The 14,878-nt window shown below is 39.5% G+C and overlaps 2 protein-coding genes across 6 annotated transcripts; one reads left to right on the top strand and one right to left on the bottom strand.

Moving 5' to 3' along the window:
• Positions 1–76: 76 nt before the first annotated feature.
• On the top strand, positions 77–7,066 carry LOC135346079 (NACHT, LRR and PYD domains-containing protein 12-like). Of its 2 annotated transcripts, XM_064543574.1 has the most exons (12): positions 77–532; positions 958–2,718; positions 2,785–2,868; positions 3,129–3,212; positions 3,259–3,345; positions 3,411–3,494; positions 4,652–4,735; positions 4,780–4,863; positions 5,033–5,122; positions 5,192–5,278; positions 5,345–5,434; positions 6,826–7,066. In XM_064543574.1, exons 2-12 carry the CDS (start codon positions 1,391–1,393, stop codon positions 6,980–6,982), a joined length of 2,259 nt encoding a protein of 752 aa, XP_064399644.1. In that variant the 5' UTR covers positions 77–532; positions 958–1,390; the 3' UTR covers positions 6,983–7,066. The 2 variants fall into 2 exon arrangements, 1 of the variants encoding a protein (XP_064399644.1); XR_010397983.1 differs by lacking the exons at positions 5,345–5,434; positions 6,826–7,066 and having other exon boundaries at positions 4,984–5,122; positions 5,192–5,251.
• Positions 7,067–11,203: 4,137 nt separating this feature from the next.
• LOC135346087 (uncharacterized) lies at positions 11,204–14,860 on the bottom strand. Of its 4 annotated transcripts, none has more exons than XM_064543585.1 (5): positions 14,666–14,860; positions 14,092–14,127; positions 13,797–14,011; positions 11,772–11,861; positions 11,204–11,576 (listed from the first exon to the last, which is right to left on the bottom strand). In XM_064543585.1, the coding sequence occupies exons 1-5, from the start codon at positions 14,804–14,806 to the stop codon at positions 11,411–11,413; spliced, it is 648 nt and encodes a 215-aa protein (XP_064399655.1). In that variant the 5' UTR covers positions 14,807–14,860; the 3' UTR covers positions 11,204–11,410. The 4 variants fall into 4 exon arrangements, with proteins under 4 accessions (XP_064399655.1, XP_064399654.1, XP_064399657.1 ...); XM_064543584.1 differs by having other exon boundaries at positions 11,205–11,576; positions 14,086–14,127; XM_064543587.1 differs by having other exon boundaries at positions 11,205–11,576; positions 14,680–14,859.
• Positions 14,861–14,878: the final 18 nt, after the last annotated feature.

The raw sequence follows: 14,878 nt of genomic DNA, 5'->3' as shown, positions 1-14,878 counted from the left end.
TGTGGACAGAAATGTGAGGGAAATTGTGGGGGATTTTCCCCACCCCTATATAATCTACTTTCGGTTTTGCGGTGGATTTAGGGCGTATACAACTACTATTTACTATGAGACTCACTAAGTAGAAACAACTAACAACTTGCTATGGCTAGATCTACTACATGTAAAACATTTTTTATGGTCCATCATGTTGACTTTAATAGCTGTCTAAACCTCAAGGAGCTACTACCACACCTAAACGAGCAGCAGCTTCTGACCAGTGATGAAATGGAAAAATTGATGTTGCCCAGTCAAACTAGACAAGAAAAGACATGTGAACTAGTTAAAATCATGTGCATAAAAGGAGATCGAGCTCCTTCATTATTTGTAAAGTGTGTTCGTGATGCAGCGGAACACTTGCCTCATTCTGATCTGGCAGATAAATTGGAGAATTGGCTTATAAATAATCAGTCTGCAACCGGAATAACCGACACGTTAGCTACAAGTTCTGGTTCTGAACCTACCTCTCATTCTCCACAACCCAGCAAACCGTCAAGTGAGAAGCAACCCGTACCTAGAGACAACACAATTAATCCAAGATCCCATTGTGTTAGCTATAGGCAAAGCCTGGCTATAGGTCATTGTTTTAATTCGCCTGCATGGCTAGGTCATTGTATCAAAATTATGCATGAATCATTCTGCTGTGAATCAGTATAATTATATAACTAATTATTAAATTGACACTGAATATTATTCATAGTGAAGTTACGAATCTGGATAAGAGTAGCTATAATAGGGTATAAATACTGGACGCTATGGAAATGTATATATATAGCTGGTATATAATTTTTTATATAGCATAATGATAATTATATTTATATATAGACTAGATCTATAATTATACAGTTGAATCTGTGATGCATCAATTTGTACAACAGTTGTGGTCACAGGTAATATGCTGATCCATTTCTGCTTCTACAGGTTTGAAAAGACAACACAATTCTGACCAAAGTTCCGGCGAACCTTCTAAGCGAACGCGAACCTCCAGTCCAGATCCCCAGTCATGCTCGGATTTCTCCCGACAATGCATTACTAGCCCTCTTCAAGTCTTTGCGGACAATCTACGTACCACTTACACACAAGCTAAATTTTTCAGGAGGGCTGCAGGACCTGCATCCAAAAAAATGCAGTATATAAGTTTAGCTCTTATCAAGAAACAGAAAGCCAATCACATAGACAGAGAGCAAGATAAATTTCTCAAAAGCACTTTGCACGATTCAGCCGACGATATCATCAAGAAAAAAGAGCAAATTCAACTGGATCGAGTTTTTGCATACGGTGAAGATCAGCCAAGAAAGTTAGTACTAGTTGAAGGAGCTCCCGGTGTAGGAAAGACAATGCTATAGCACTTGAAATGTGTCGGCTCTGGGCCAAAGGAGAGTTTCTTAATGAAGAATATGACATTTTGGTTTTGGTTACTCTTCGAAGATTCCAAAAAAAGTCTGTAGTCACGCTAAAAGACATAATAAACATTGTTTTAGAAGGTGATATATGTGACAAGGCTGTTGAGCAGGCTTTTCGTTCTCAAGGTGACAGGACGTTGATTATCCTTGAAGGCTGGGATGAGTTACCGCCGGAGCTACGTGAAGAAGGCTCATTTTTCTTTGATATTGTCGTGGGCAATAAGCTTCCAAAAGTTTCAGTGCTAGTCACTTCTCGTCCATCAGTGACGGCTGATCTTTATGACTACATGGATGAACGACATATCGAGGTGTTAGGATTTGACACTGAGCAAATCACACAATACATACAACTTCATGGCGGGGAAATGTCTAAAACTATTCTCGGTCATCTCAACAAGTTTCCAAACCTCAAAGCGTTGGCCCACATCCCGCTTACACTTTCTATTATCTGCCACGTGGCTCGTATGGAGTCCGCCTTACCACACACTCTTACCGAGTTATACGAACAATACATCTGCAATACCCTCTACCAAAACTGTAAGAAACAATCAAATTCAGCACTGAATTCTATTAATGGCATTACCAGCTTAAGCAAGCTTCCTCCCGAAATTAAAAGTGTCTTCAACCTATTGTGTATTTTAGCGCTGGACAGCTTTAAACAGAAGAAATTTGTGTATAGCAGAGAAGATTTGCAACGAGTTGGTCTAAATTCAGATAATCAGAAACGATTTGATGGCTACGGTCTCTTAAACACCCCAATTAACTCTGACGTTGCTGGTTTTGATATTGTCTACCAATTCAACCATCTCTCCATTCAAGAGTTCCTTGCGGCGTATGGAATTCAAAAACTAGATCGATTGGAACAAGTTCGTCTTCTCAGAGAATTTCGCGATGACATGCAATTTCGAAATGTTTGGAAGTTCTTTTCTGGAATTACCAAGTTAATTGATGAAGATTTCCAAGAGATCATGATCACTGAAACTGGTAAGGCCAATCGAGCTCAAATCTTCCTTCTTCACTGTGTTTACGAGGCAAACACTCAAGCTATAAGTGAGAAAGCAGCTGAACAATTTTATCGTGTGCTCAATTTGAGCAACATGTTTCTCAATACAACTGATTGCCTGTGTGCTGCTCACATGGTTACATCGGCTGGCGGGGAGTGGACGCTGGACTTTAGAGGCTGTAACATTGGAGACAATGGGCTAAGTATCCTAAAAATGTCACTAGTTAGATTTGCTGAGACCAACGGTGTTGATGGCTTTAAGATATCGTCTTTCAAGTTAAGTTCAATGAGTGAATGTACTGCATGTGTACGTTATGATGTATGTGATATCTCTATTTGCAGTTTAACGCATAATCGAATCACAGCTTCAGCAATTTCTCATCTAGCCGACATTATATCTTGCAATATACAATTGGAGGGTCTCACGTACGTATATATAACTGTCTCACGTACGTATATATAACTTTGCACCCTCATGTACTCAAATTTTAATCTGGCTTATTATATATTCTGCCGTGCTTCTACATTGAAAACACTGTCATTTTTTTACTAAGGCTTCTATTTACTAACGAAGCCTTTGAGACTGGACCTACATAATTATGTTTTGAGACACATTTTTGTTTGAAATAGGCCACAATTGATATAATTTATTATAATGACGCTATATATACCTCTATATTTCTTAGATTGTCTTATAATCCTATTGGAGATGAGGGAATTGGAAATCTAGCGACAGCTCTTGAATCTAACAAAACTGTTACTATTTTAGAGTAAGCTTCTTAAGACACTGTGCGATTTATGATAATACTCTAACAGGTTGGACAAGTGTGAAATAACAAGCGTTGGAGCTTACAAGATAGCGAAGATTCTAGAAGGTCAAAACAAGTTTATCAGAGAAATACAGTACGTATAGTCAATTCTGTGACATTCACATGTATCGTTATGAGTATTCTTTAATTTGCATGCAGCTTTCGACACGACAACATTGGTGATGAAGGAGTTGAGAGAATAGCACTTGCTTTGGAGAAAAATGAGACAATCACAGAAATGACGTAATGAAAATTAATGTTAAGTTATAGTTAGAACATGGGCATGAGGTATCTATGTGTTATAGTGTCCCAAAGCTCGAGGGCTTTAGCCCGAGGGATGAGGGACACTATAACCATATAGATACCGAATGCACATGTTCTAACTGATTTAGATCCCAAAACCTATTGGCTACTAGAAATGCACTAGCTTAGCAACAGTCAACCTATATAAACAGCCAACCTAGCAACTGCATCATTATTCTTTTGAAAACTAATATCTGAAGTTGGCATCTCTGTGTCTCTACTAAATCTGTGGTCTCTATTCAAGTCAACCCTGTTCTTCCACCTCAGTTTGACCTTACGGTTTGATGGACAAAATTATAGTCCTAGCTCCACCCACAAAAGGGAAACATCCAGCTCCTCCCCCAGTTTTGCAGCAAACAAGCCCAGTACACTTCCCAAGAAACAAGTGGCTCGTACTACTCTCACAAAGCGAAAGGAAGACACCTAAGCTATAATTTACAGCAAACAAGCCCAGCAAACGAGCGGCTCCTATACTGTACTCTTGAACAAAACGAAAGGAACTTTAGGAAGAAGCCAAAGCTAGAATCCCAGCACTTCCATACATCCAGCTCCTCCCCCATGCAGCCTTGCAGCAAAAAAGCACAGCACACTGCCCAAAAAACGAGCGCCTCCTATATACTACTCTCGAACAAAGCCAAAAAAAGAAACTAGAGCTTCTCTCTTTCATTCTAGTTCTGTTATTATATTACTAGACAAAGCATCTAGCTACAATAATTTTTATATTATTACATGTGTATCTTCTTGTAAATCACAATACAATGTACAATCTTGTAGTTTGTAGCCCAGAGCAATCTATAGTACCGGTACTATAGCTCATAGTTCCCTGCTAAATACACTCAAATGGGATCTAAATTCTCCTATAATTGAATTACTGTATAGCGGATAATTTTCATGGGGTAAAAAATTTGTTTAACTGGAAAACGGTGATTTTCATGAGTATAAATTTCGTTTAACTGCATTGCATGCGTTTTTTGGGCCTACGTTTTCGTGGAGGAAATTTTTGTGTAGGTCAGCTTGCCCACGAAAATAACGAATATTTTACCCCACGAAAATTACCCACTATACGGTACCGTATGGGACACCACAAAACTCTATAGATTGGCGGATATTGGAATGACTTCTGTTGGACTCACCGCATTGTCAAATATGGCTGTAATCAACGGAACGTTTGAGACTTTAAGGTACGTAGCCTTTGATAATTATATAATTGATATGTGTATTGTAGGATTGACCGCAACAACCTTCAACCTATGGATTGTGAGCTAATTGCCAACATCATTGAGAGAAACAACAGTCTGAAACTGCTGGAGTAAGTGTTGTGTTCATATACGTACCTATATATAGGTGTTCCATTACATTTGAATTTCCCTATTATTGTACTAGCTGTACATGCATATTACTTATAGGACGTGACTTAATTATTAACCAGGTTAATAATTAAGCCACGGTCTTTTCCCACAAAAAAAATTACAACATAGCTTGACTAAGAATCCAATCGGAGACCAAGGATTCCACAAAATTATTGATGCACTTATCGCCAAGCCAACAAGCTCACTCGGAAGTTTGGGGTAAGTATTGATAATAATAATGTAGCCCATTAATTTGTTTCACATAATTATATCGATTCACATTCGTAGAGTTTATGGCTGTGGGATTACATCACCGAAAGGAATTGAAAAGCTTGTCACTCTCTTCAGTGTCACACAGACACTCGATAGGCTTCAGTAAGTTGAAGAGACAAAATTATATCAGGTTATGATAATTATTCTTTCTGCTCAATTTACATGCAGACTAGGATACAACCGGATAGATGACGAAGGAGCCAAACTGCTTGGACAAGCTCTTCAGCAGAATACATCCAAAAGCGTAACAACTGTAGTGTGAGTTAATTGCATTATTTTATATATAGCAAGCATATTCAAGCTTTGATGTGACCACTATACTAGTAAATCCAACTAAGTAACCTCCCCTCACATGCATGTCACTAACTCAATCAGTGACCTGTGGCCAGCAATACACTATCTTGTGTATCATCCTGCGCTTGATCATATTATTTTGTGTATAGCAAGTATGCTGCATGCATGAGTTTTCTGTGTTCAAACTGTGTGATGCCCTTTCGTTTGGGGGGTAGGTTACTAACCCACTTTGTCATAATTCCCAGGGAATTATAATGATGCTTGATGATACAAATGTAATTTTTCTAGTCTAGTTAGCCAATGAAAAGTGGGATCTAAATCATGCAGTAAGTGTAGAGTTTTGCAAAAGAGGAGGGGGGGTGGTCTCATTTTTTGCAAAGTGCCTCAGGAGCTAGAGTAGATCAGGGCCGTAACTAGCAATGAGGCAGAGGAGGCCCTTGCCTCCTGTACTATTGAACTTCAGGTTTCATGTGACTCACCTCACTAGCTCTTAATAGCTCTGGCTAGCTAACTTCTGGATAACTAGCTACTATAGGTATATAGAATGAGCAGAAATGAGCTCTATCACGTACTGTCTTGTTGATGAAGAAAAGAGAAGGAGAACAGGTAAATAGCAGTTTTCTGCCATTTGCATGCGCTTCTACTATAGATTGAAGAGTTAGAGGGATAGGAAACGGAGTGGTGCACGTGATGATTTTACATTGAATCTGCAGTGGAGCCTCGAAAATTATCCGCGTTATGAGGCTATTAAGCACATTTTTGCCGGGTAACTCCCAAAGCTGTGTTTCCTCGAGACATCATCTCTTTCAGCAATTTATAACACGCCTAGTCCATGAGCCACGTGTAGTACTTGCTAATGACTGACCACACCCAGTAAAAAGAGACTTTCCAATAAAGTTATATGTTCCCAAGGCTGTTTTAGAGCTATTGGAACATATAACGTGTAAGCGTGCTGGTTATGACTACTACAATAGGTATAGACCTTGAAATATAAGTGAGTTGCACGGACTAAACAGTTACTTGTAGTTTATTATGCACTGAGTGTATAAATAAATATTGTTGTGATGGCCTCGATTAAACCGCAGCGTAGCGCGGATGTTACTCGAGATACCAACCGTTTCCTATCCCTCTAACTCTTCAATCTATGCTTCTACGCGATAATTAGTGGGTGTGGTTCCGGGCAAACAATTTGCGGGTGCGGTTGCCTCCTTCCCGTAAATTTTATAGTTACGCCCGTAGATCTATAGAGTCACAGAGCCAACGGGAACATACAGTATACAATGTAGTATTATAATCATACTTATGTTCACCTATTATCATCATCATGCATAATAATTATTGCACAACTTGTACAGACTTGAGAACACTCATATTTCAAACAAAGGAAAGAAAATGCTCCAAGAAATCTGTGACTCACTCAATGCTGGTCGAGATGACAGTCAGAAAGTAAACGTTGTATTTACAAACAATTCTCTCTCAAAAAAGTTGAGAGAAGACCTACTCCATATCTGATTTACATAACATTTTATCCCCCTAATGTCATGCATACACCTTTTGTAAAGAACTTGTTCGTAATAATTATACACATCTGTCAAATTTAAAGTGATAAATTGCCATTACTATCATACGTACATTCACTATAACAACAACTGAGAATCACGGAGTCTGAAGATTTTCTACAGAGAACAGGCATGCGCAGTGTCCTTTAGAGAGAGCCTGTAGCTCATAGTCATCAGCATGGAACATCTGAATATAGAACGGGGGGGCATCATAGTTTCGACAATGGTGTATAGGGACTCGGGGAGTCATGTGACTTCAAGAATATGCGTACAACGCTCAATACATACATACATACAATAACAAGAGCTATAGTACAAACTGCATGCATGCGTGCGTGCGGACGGCTTACACATCAAAGCTCTTCTATCAGATGATCACTGATAAATTGTACTGCATTAATTGTATAGGTTACAGTCGTCCTCTATTTACCCACTTCAGGTTAACTGGCCCAACTTGCATGACTTTGTCCTGTTACGTGAAGTCATGGCACAATGGAATGTATTACATCACTGTCCAAGTAATAGTTGTACTATCGATAATCAAGGGTGTATCGGATTTGTACTACCAAGGGCAGATCTATGTATTCCCCGAGGGCTGTGGGGTGTATTGGATTTCTGCGCCCTCGGGGAATACAAAGAACTGCCCTTGGTAGTACCACCCGCACATTTTGTCACGGTAGTTTTCTTTAAAAGAAAGGGTCCTTAAAGGGTGGAGGGAGGGCTTCAGAATGTACATCCCTGGAAGGGTACATAAAGTGTAGTGTAATGATAGACTTCCTATGTTTTACTTAAAGTTATGAGCACAAACTGAAACATATACAGAGAAAAACTTATTCGACTAGTCCATGCATGAACTTCTTTTATCCATCCACAAACAAATTGGTTGTATGCTTCTAGAGACGTATGTGATTTGTATTGTTTTGCTGTGATGAAATTTGTTTGGAGAACCAAATAGGATGCTAGGTCTGCAGCATCCACTGATGGAAGAAATGATGCTTCCCCTGAGTGAGTTTCAGCTTGCAATAGGAAGTGGTCTATAACTACCAGGAGTACTCCTGATACTACTGACTATCTTTTCTTGGCTTCCCCTGGTGGTTTTTCAGCATAAGGCGAATAATACAGCATAATAATCATCACGAATAATACAACATAATAATCATCACAAATAATACAGCATAATAATCATCACCCTTCCTGCACAGCTGTACTTCAAAATGGCGCTTGCTCAATGTTGCGCACGTGATGAAAACGCCCTATAACGGCCAAAAGGCTGTCCCCAATGGTGTCCGTTTTATGGAGGTATATAATTAATGACTTTGTGAAATACCTGTAACATGTAATCGGATTTAATGTCGTATAAGTTGATAAAAGTGATTCAATGGTAATTGTATTATAGTTACGTGTCAAGTTCTTAATGTTCTCTTCCGGCTGTCTGTAATCAGTGGACTGGACTACTGGACTGGACTGGAATGGACTGGACTTTGACCTGACTATTGCAACACCAATTACATTCCTTTTTCATAACAAGACCACAATGACAAATGACTGTAAACATAAAAAAACAAAAAACACAACATAGATATCTAGCTATACATGACTATTATAAGAACACACTGATAAGCAGCATTCTTGCTTGCACGACAATTGAACTGTTAAACATAGGCTCAAAGTAGGGGAAATTACACAAACACGGGAAACGTTACAGGTAGATCTACAGTGAGTAAACAGTTCCCAAGTGTGTCTCTAAACATTCATGCCCTTTTTTCAAATCCCTCCTGAAACAGCACCTTTTTCAAGTGATTTTCCTTGTACAGGATAACATCCTTTGTATCTACTACGACCGGATCTGATACAAATAGCAGGGGGGGGTATGCTCATCCGTCTTGTTTGTGGTTTATAGTTTACTAGAAAAGATAAGTGTGTATGTGCAACGGCTTCATGAAAAGTACGACAGGAGTATGCACACAGAGCATGCACATAGACTCGATTTTCGTACACTATGAAAGATGGCAAATATTCACTCTCCACGGACAACAATGTACAGACAATCAATGTACCATTTTCAATTTAACCTACGTTTGAGCCTAAAAACAACAGTTCTATATAGATGCTCCAATTGTAGTTCAATTAAGCAAGAATGCATCATGGTCCCTATTAACCAGCTAGGCCAGTTACCTGTCCTCCTATACAGAAAGCTAATTCCATCATGCAAACCTAAAGACAAGCATTAATTTTTGTTCTTGCCACAGTAGGTGTTTTGTAATGTAGCTATATGTACATGTGTTAAGTTTTTACAATCATTAATTTGTTATTGTGGTCTTGTTATGAGGAAAAGGAATGTAATTGGTGTTGCAATAGTCAGGTCAAAGTCCAGTCCAGTAGTCCAGTCCACTGATTACAGTCGTTCTTTTCCTCTGCATTCTCTCACGTCTCGTACAACAAAATTATGGGTGCAAAATCAACAACATTACAATACATAATTATAAGAGTACTGTGTAAGTTGCTTGTCATTGCACACAGTATAATGGGCGTTGTCTGTGTTAATTACCGTATAGCCGGTAATTTTCGTGGGGTAAAATATTCGTTATTTTTCCGTGGGCAAGCTGACCTCTACGAAATGTTAACGTAGGCGTGGCTTACCGGAACGTAGGAATGCAGTGCAGGCAACGAGACTAAACAAAATTTTATTTACGAAAACCACCGTTTCTCGAGTTGAACGAATTTTTTACCTTGCAGTGCAAGCTCTAACCACGAAAATATTACCCACAAAATGTCTCAATATTGCTGAACCGTGAATATTTTGTCCCCCGGAAATTACCCGCCATACGGTAACTAAAACAACTGCCATACTGGCTCAAATCAACAGAGGTATTTTTTTTAATTCGTTCAACTCGAGAAATGGTGAGTAAAATTTCGTTTAGTCTCGTCACCTAGCTTTAGTTAGCTAGCTAGCAGGCTAGCTAGTAGGCAAGTAAAACGATTCATTCAGTCTCTAAACCGTGAGCTATTTAAGCTTAAATCTATGAACTACCGTATAGCGGGAAATTTTCGCGAGTGCAAATTTTCGCTATTTGGCTTCAGATGGATCCAGAGACCGGGGGTCACAGAAATGGGGGGTTTGTAAATTAGTCTGATTTAGTAAATGGAGGTTCCAACGATTTAGTAAATAGGATGTCTGATTTAGGAAGAGGGGGACACTGTATATAGAAGGAGAGAGAAACATTTTTGAAAAAGTGATGTGAGCATCAAAAATGTAATTTTAGCACATTTGGCGCCCCATATGTACGCAGCTTGTCCAAGATTCCAATAGGAAACCAAGGATTCCACAAAATTTTAGATGCACTGATTGCCAAGCCGACAAGCTCACTTGTGAAGTTGTGGTAAGTATATTGACATTATGCATGCAACAGTTCTGCATGAATACTGGATCATAATTGTTGTACTTTACGTATCAATACATTAGAGTTTAGGCGATCAACTATACTGCAGTAGAACCTCGGTTATCCAGACACTCAGATAATCGAATGGATAAACTACGCCTTGATCCACCCACTTAATTGATAAACAGCAGTGCAAATTTAGTGCACGTGGGCGAGCCCAAGATGGTGGCTGACGAATTTTGCGAGTTGACAGTTGTTTCAAACTCTGACGGTAGTTATACTCCTTCAAAGCAGACAGCGGAGTGTACGTTAATCACGAGAGCAGCACTGACAAAATTGTGGTTTCAGACGATACGATTGAATCAACGAGTAAATTTACTGTGCTAACCAATGGTCCAGCAGTGATTAATCTGAAAGCTAGCAACGGAAAGTATCTGGTTACCACAGAAACCGGGGATCCTGATAATTATCCACTCATGGCGACAGGAAACAAAGTCGCTGCCCCATCATCCAGGTTCATAGTTGCTCAAGTGATGATAGCTCAAGGCAAGTACAACCGAGTTTAGGAGACCAAGGGAACAGTGACGTCGTATTAGTTAACCTTAAAAGCCAAAACGTATGATTATTAGTGAATATAGTCAAAATTATAATGTGGAAGGACAGTTAGAAAAAATAAACATGTACGTATTTAGAGTTCTAAAGATTTGTGAGACTTTGGGTATATATACATGTATAGTCTATTCGCACTCGAACCGTGTCTCCGCTATTAGTGAATAGTTGGAACATCAGTAGTAGTACGTAATTTATAGATTGATTTTCATTAATTCATTTCATGAACTGAAAACTGAATTGTATAATTATAGCTACAAAACACATGCAATGGCTAGTCTACCAACATTATACATGTACACAATGGAGTCTCTCACAAGAGAAAGTATATAGTTATACACATAATTATGATTGTACATAAAACCACAGGCAAATATGTATAATTATTGCTTTTACAGAAAGTATAGATAGTTGGTGGAGTTTCTCTTCTGCACCACTTCGGAGTGATGCTTGTAGTTGAGATCTAACTTGTTCTCTGTATCTCTCCCAGAGTTGATGAAGTCACAGATCTCCTGGAGCTTCTTCTTTCCTTTGTCAGTCACCTTTGTAGCCTCCATTCTGCATGAAATACATTGTTTTCACTTATCTCGGCAAATTTTACAATTTATAAAATTGAACACAAAGAAGTATAGTAGATATAATTATAGTATAATAGGTATTACGGTGGATTTTGCTCAGTAAATTATAGCCAACATAATTATGCATGCAACACTGTAACATAAAATCATACAAAATGGATGGTTTTATACTTACAAAACTTGGTTGACTGATTTGGAGCTGTTTCTTTTCAAAGCCTCTCCCACTAGTTCAGCACCCTCGTCTCCGAGATGATTGCCCCCTAGTCTGTGAAGCAACAACCAATATTAATACAATTATCTCGGCTGGCTTCTTTATTTCAAAGCTGCATGGCTCAAATTCATGAAACCAGACTGACATGCAGTTATAATGATATATTAATTTACAATTATATTATACAAATGTAGTCACTAAAATTATAATAGCTTTATATCCCGTTGCTACGTTGTTGCCAAGTGCAATATGAAGCATATTGCACTGCTGAAAGTCATATTGCACTGACCGCAAAGTCATATTGCACTGACCTCAAAACGCCCCTCTGGCAATTAGACAGACAATTAAATTAAAATTAAATTAATACGCATGAGAAATAACAAGTATCAAAGTATGTCCAGTCATGCAGGAATGAATGTTCAGCACTGCTGGAGTTTCTTCTTGCAACCATGCAGGTTTTAAAATTGTCCAAGATTCATTTTGTGGAAGATTCTGTGTTCCTAGATCGACCTAGTCCTCGACATCGTGATGCATGTCAATTCTGCTTCACCGTAGCACTAGAAGTGGCTCTTTTTGCTGGGGGCATGAGCTGTTTTGCAGCAGTGTAGAAGCGAGCTTTCTTGGCTTGGTTATGAGGCCGAGCGTAGACCAGCAGCTATGTATTCACTGAGTAGTGGGGTGGGGCTGTTTCTTTGCAGCAGTAAGTGGGGCGGGGCTGTTTTGCAGCACCAGAAGTGGGGTGGGGCTGTTTTGCAGATTTCAGTTGAAACTCCAACAATTTTGTGTCAAGCCGTTCGTCGGTCATGCCAATCTTATACGCTGCAGATACTGGCGTCTAGAAGAGAGAAGAGATGGAGCTGTGTCTAGAGTTCTGTTTATATTGTGTTACTAGGACAGTGTTATGTTGCTATGCTAATATTGTTAATATTCTCTGGTGGCATTTCAGTTTCTACTGAGATTACTCAGTGTCCATCTTCTGCCTGCAGTACTATACTGTATCAGTAGCTAGAGATGGTTCAAATAATTTATGATGTGTGTAGTTTGCATGTGTCTAGAATCGTTTGAGAAAACAAGAAATTATTGTTCAAGATGATGCTGCTCTCTCTCATAGTCCTCTGTAGTGCAGTACTCAAATGGCTGGTATGCTTGTCGCCGCTCAATCAATATAGCTGGCGTGGTGTCAGTATTATTTTGCTTCTCGTATGGTCGCTGTAAACTTATTTTAGCTATCAGTCGTTTTACAGTTCCTCGGCTGAAAATGTCACTCGGCCGAAAGTTCGAATTTTTCCTTGTGATAACATAAGTTCAGGAAAGTTAGCACACATGTTTTAGGTACATTACACAACAAAGAAGGACTGTTTATTCTCTGAAACCACAAATATTGCCCAAATCACACTACATCCCACAACATATCTCATGATCCCATTGGAATCCCAAAACCAAACTTGTCACACTTCAAGAGAATGGTATGAGGAACATGATACACAAAAAATTACAGGGAAAAAAACAGCGCTTTTCGAGAAGTCAGAGTTCGAAGGATACTAATTAGATGTAATACCTAAAATTTATTAAGTGAAGCCGTACAACATACCAAATGATGCGGAATTTCTTAGGCAACAACATGATATACATTCTTAGTCTTGAATGTTAATGGTTAGAAAGTTACAGTTTAACTAACAGCAGCCATTTTCTAAAAGTGGAGAATTTCTGCATTTTTTAATTAACTCAATCTCAGAAGCCATATTGTTTACAAACCCAAAATTTTTTCTGATATGTTACCATACCATTCCTCACACATGTACCAAGTTTCGTGGAATTCTGAAGACGTCACGTTTTAAATTTCATTGAATTGATATGGAATGACCCATACGTTTCCCTGTACACACCTAAATACATTGAAGCATGCTATGTTTTCATTCTTTGCACTATACTTTCAATAGTACACAGTCGACTCATTGCACTGCATAACTACACATTATACACACGTACCTTGTTCTTGATGAAGGTTCCTCAGTAGCCCCTGTCCATGGACCCATGTCTTCAGACTGTCCCTCACTGCTTATAGGCTGCTCACCAGACTGCATGGAGGTGGGCTGTATGTAAGTTTTAGTCTCTGATAACAGACCCTTTTCCATACTGCTGAGGTTAGTTAGCGTCTGAGTGGCCAGTTTACGCGAGGCCCCTCTCTTAGCAGCATAGTAGGCCTAAAGGTGTGCGTGTGTGTGGGAGGGGGTACATTGCACACCTTCAATACATTACAGGGAAACACACATCATACCTGTACCTCCATTCTCAGTGCCTCTTCTTGTCTCATCATCAACTGTAGGAGAGAGGAAGCCATTGAATGGTATGAAACATGCACTCATACCAACACAGTGTAAAGCACAAACCAAACAGCCACACTCAATCAGAAGCCGCTTGGAATTGTCACCATTGCTTACAAGACTCCATTGCAGTAGGCACTTCAATCATCTCGTGCTATTATTGTATACAACCATAGATAGTACGAAGTAGAGACGTAGTTGGGCGTGGCCCGACCGTCTCCCTGACGGGAGGTCGGGTTGCAAGCCTATCTGGGATTTGTTCTGCAGCATTATGTAACACTGCCATGGGTGTTAACCGACATGATGACGTGGATAAACCACAGCATACTGCATGCCGTTTCGCAACTAGATGCAAACGGAAGTGTAGCCAAGCACGTGAAAAATGCTGCAATCTGATAGGGCGCCACTATAGTGGTGCTAGAACAAATCCCAGATAGGCTTGCAACCCGACCTCCCGTCAGGAGACGGTCGAGCCACGCCCAGCTAGTAGAGACGGTGTAGAGTCGCCTATTTAGTTGGTTGTTTCTCTCATACCTGCTCATACATACCTATACCACATTGGCTTTTCAGTGCTTGCAGTCTACATAGTCTAGTTCCACCACATGTTCCCAGCTTCTCTCCTAATCTTTCAGCCACTCTACATCCCTCGCAAAGCAGTCTGAGTTTGAGTCTCATCAGGCCATTTCCCCACCATATACAATTGATCCACTGTGCATGCGCTTCATGCGCAGAGGGGAAAAACCAGGG

This window comes from Halichondria panicea, chromosome 13 (genome assembly GCF_963675165.1).
Source record: "Halichondria panicea chromosome 13, odHalPani1.1, whole genome shotgun sequence".
Classification (NCBI taxonomy): domain Eukaryota; kingdom Metazoa; phylum Porifera; class Demospongiae; order Suberitida; family Halichondriidae; genus Halichondria; species Halichondria panicea.
This window is presented reverse-complemented; position numbering and strand designations above follow the sequence as displayed.